General features: G+C 49.8%; 1 protein-coding gene across 1 annotated transcript; it reads left to right on the top strand.

Moving 5' to 3' along the window:
- On the top strand, positions 1 to 1933 carry CHST2 (carbohydrate sulfotransferase 2). Its single transcript, XM_068145556.1, has one exon. The coding sequence runs from the start codon at positions 167 to 169 to the stop codon at positions 1457 to 1459; it is 1293 nt and encodes a 430-aa protein (XP_068001657.1). The 5' UTR covers positions 1 to 166; the 3' UTR covers positions 1460 to 1933.
- Positions 1934 to 3543: the final 1610 nt, after the last annotated feature.

The raw sequence follows: 3543 nt of genomic DNA on the forward strand, positions 1-3543 counted from the left end.
GGAGGGGGGTGGAGGCAGTGGTGGGGCCGTCGCGGCGACTGCGCCATGCAGGCTGGGCGCGGGGGGCCGGCCGGGGGCCGGCGCCGGGGGCGGTGCGCCCTGCTGCCCGCCACGGGCCCCGGGGCGCTAGGGCGCTGAGCAACAGTTGGCCCCGTCGCTGCCCAGCATGAAAGTGTGCCGGCGAAAGGCTCTGGCGCTGTGCCTGGGATACGCCGTCCTGCTGGTCCTCGCCGCTCTCAACCTGCTGGAATACAAGTGGCGGCGGGGGCCGCGGCGCTGCGGGGAGCCCCCGACCGCCCCCCGCCACCGACCCCCGCCGCCCCCGCCGCCTCCGGCCGGGAGCCGTGGTCCGGCGGGCGCCCGGCGGCAGCTGGTATATGTCTTCACTACCTGGCGCTCGGGTTCATCCTTCTTTGGGGAGCTCTTCAATCAGAACCCCGAGGTCTTTTTCCTCTACGAGCCGGTGTGGCACGTCTGGCAGAAGCTGTACCCCGGGGACGCGGTCTCGCTGCAGGGGGCGGCCCGCGACATGCTGAGCTCCCTGTATCGCTGCGACCTCTCCGTCTTCCAGCTCTACAGTACGGCGGGTGCGGGCAAAAACCTCACCACGATGGGCATCTTTGGGGCGGCCACCAACAAGGTCATTTGCTCCTCGCCCCTCTGCCCGGCCTACCGCAAGGAGGTGGTGGGCATGGTGGATGATCGGGTGTGCAAGAAGTGTCCCCCGCAGCACCTCAGCCGCTTCCAGGAGGAATGCTACAAGTATCATACGTTGGTCATCAAGGGTGTCCGTGTCTTCGACCTGGCCGTGCTCGCCCCGCTTATGCGGGATCCAACCCTAGACCTCAAAGTCATCCACCTGGTGCGAGATCCCCGGGCCGTTGCCAGCTCCCGCATCAAGTCCCGGCATGGACTCATCCGGGAGAGCCTGCAGGTGGTGAGGAGCCGGGATCCCCGCATCCACCGCATGCCATTCCTTGATGCGGGCCACAAGCTGGGTGTAAAGAAGGAGGGAGGGGGTAGCTCGGACTACCATGCCCTGGGTGCCATGGAGGTCATCTGCAGCAGCATGGCCAAGACCCTGCAGACTGCTTTGCACCCTCCTGACTGGCTCCAGGGCAACTACTTGGCCGTGCGCTATGAGGACCTGGTGGTTGAACCCATCAAGACTCTGCGGCAGGTATATGGGTTTGTCAACCTGTCAGTCAGCCCAGAGATGGAGAAGTTTGCCCTCAACATGACCAGTGGCCCTGGCTACTCCTCCAAGCCTTTTGTGGTGTCAGCCAGGAATGCCACTCAGGCACTGAGTGCCTGGAGGACTGCTCTCAGCTACCAGCAGATCAAGCAGGTTGAGGAGTACTGCCACCAACCCATGGCACTTCTAGGCTACGAGAAGGTCAGCAGCCCTGAAGAGGTGAAGGATCTCAGCAGAACGTTGCTCAGGAAGCCACGGCTGTGATGGGGCAACTGGTGCCCACTGACCACCCTCAGGAGTGGCTGAGCCTTGCCAGGGAGAGGAGCCACTCCTGCTGGCTTGAGTGAGGGACGGATGTGGGAAAACCAGCCTGGTTTCCAGTTTGCTCCAAAGACTGCTGAAGGGTAACAAACAGTACTGTGATTTCTCTCTCTCTTTTTTTTTCTCCCCCCATTTCCCCACCCCCTTGCATTGGGTTAGATGCAATTAAGGAAAAAAAATAAAGTGTAAAGCCTCACGCTCCCCTAAAATGCCAGGCAGTGATTCTGTACCAAAATACTGTTCGTGAGTTTCTTGTGGATTTGAAGACAGTAACAAAAACTCTGGCACAATTCTTAACACATCTTTATCTCCCTTGGTGTGGAGGGGATGCCCTTGGAAAGCATAGTGCTGAAAATCGGACTTTTGTATGGAAGCAAGTGTTCAGACAAGATAGTAATAAAGAGAACCAATAAATGATATTCATTTTTATAATTACCTCAATTGTTTGGGAATTACAGTGTTTCTTATGTACAGCTTGAGGGAATGCTTGCTTGAAATAGCAGCCTGGACTTTTGAAAGGCTATGGGTGGAGGGCTGGAGTGCAACATTTGATGTGCTCGAAGATTGTGAGCTGCTCTCGCAGGAACAAGTACAGGTCTCACAAATGTAGTGCAGGTTTTATGACTGTGGCAAAGCAGATTTCTATTTCACTTAATGTCTTTCATGTTGTATTTAAAAAGTCTTTCATGTGCTGCTGTATTAGTGTCTTAAGAGAGTTTTAAAAATGTTTTAACATCGCAGCAGTATTTATTTTTGTCTTGACACGTACGTCCAGGAGTTGCCGTCAAATAGAAGTGGATCTGCAGTCTGACAAGAAGTGCAAGGATTTAAAATGTCATTTATCATACTGGAAATTTTAGCATGTGTGAAAACAGAAAAAATAAAGTTATATCTATTCTATATATAGTGCTAACAATACGTAAGATATGTAAGATATTTCTTGACGTTGATTGGTAACAAGCGCAACAGGGAAGCATAGAAAAATGCAGAAAATGATTTCCCCCCCCCTTTGTCTAAGTATTGGAGGGTATATTTATGTACAAAGAGGGAGGAAATGTACAGCTGTGTGTTTATAATGAAGCTTTTACAGACTCAACCTATCATTTGATTTCAGAGCACTGGTTAGATGCTTGTTTCTTCTGAATTGTCATGCTCTACAATGGAGCCAGATGGTGGTCTGGCTCTTTCTGGGAGCTTTGCCTAGAGACTCTGTCCCATTGTTAAAACTTGATTAAAAACAAAATAGGAAATTTTACTACTTCTGCTTTTATAATTTCCTGAAAAAAAAAGTCCTGGTTTATTAAAGGTTAAGTGGTGTGTTGCATGAGAAGTGCAGACACCTCAAGCAGTTTTTAATCTTGGCGGTGTTCTGTGATGCTTTTTGAAGGCTCATTTTGGAACCTGAGTTTTTAAACAAAAGTGGTTTTGCCAAACCAGTCTCTTAGAAGATTATAGACTTTTCTACAGGAAGTATGTTTTACATTGCCTATTTGGGTGTCGTGCCTTCAGCAAATGTGAAGAGTCCGAGTAGGTAAAAAGGAAATTGATTTGTGAAAATAAACTGATATAAACAGGATGCTCCTACGTGTGTGTGTGTGTGTGTGTATGTGTGGGGTTTTTTTGGTGATGTATAATATGTCTGTTTCTTGTGTTAGTACTTTAAGTTAAACGGGTGATGATAACTGGCTACTCAGTTCTTTGAGTTCTTGATGAAATTTTGGTATTAGACATTGAACCTACTCTGAAAAGGAAACAGATTTAATAAACTAGTTAAAAGATGATCGCATAATGTTGCCTGTACACTTGCTGAATGACTGCATTCACATGTCTGTTGCCTCAGTTTGTCTTTACTACCGGTACAAATGAAATCTATGTATGAGAGATCTTGCAACTGGTATACCCACATTCCAGATAGCAGTGCTAAAAATGGGATTTAAAGTACAAGTTAAGGTACCTCTGAAATGTGTTTTTCCTTCCCACTGCAGAGGGGATTTTGGATGGCTAGGTTTGGGCTGTATGGTCTGGGT

The sequence above is a fragment of the Melanerpes formicivorus genome, unplaced genomic scaffold (genome assembly GCF_026170545.1).
Source record: "Melanerpes formicivorus ecotype bairdi unplaced genomic scaffold, bMelFor1.0.p_v2 SCAF_12, whole genome shotgun sequence".
NCBI lineage: Eukaryota > Metazoa > Chordata > Aves > Piciformes > Picidae > Melanerpes > Melanerpes formicivorus.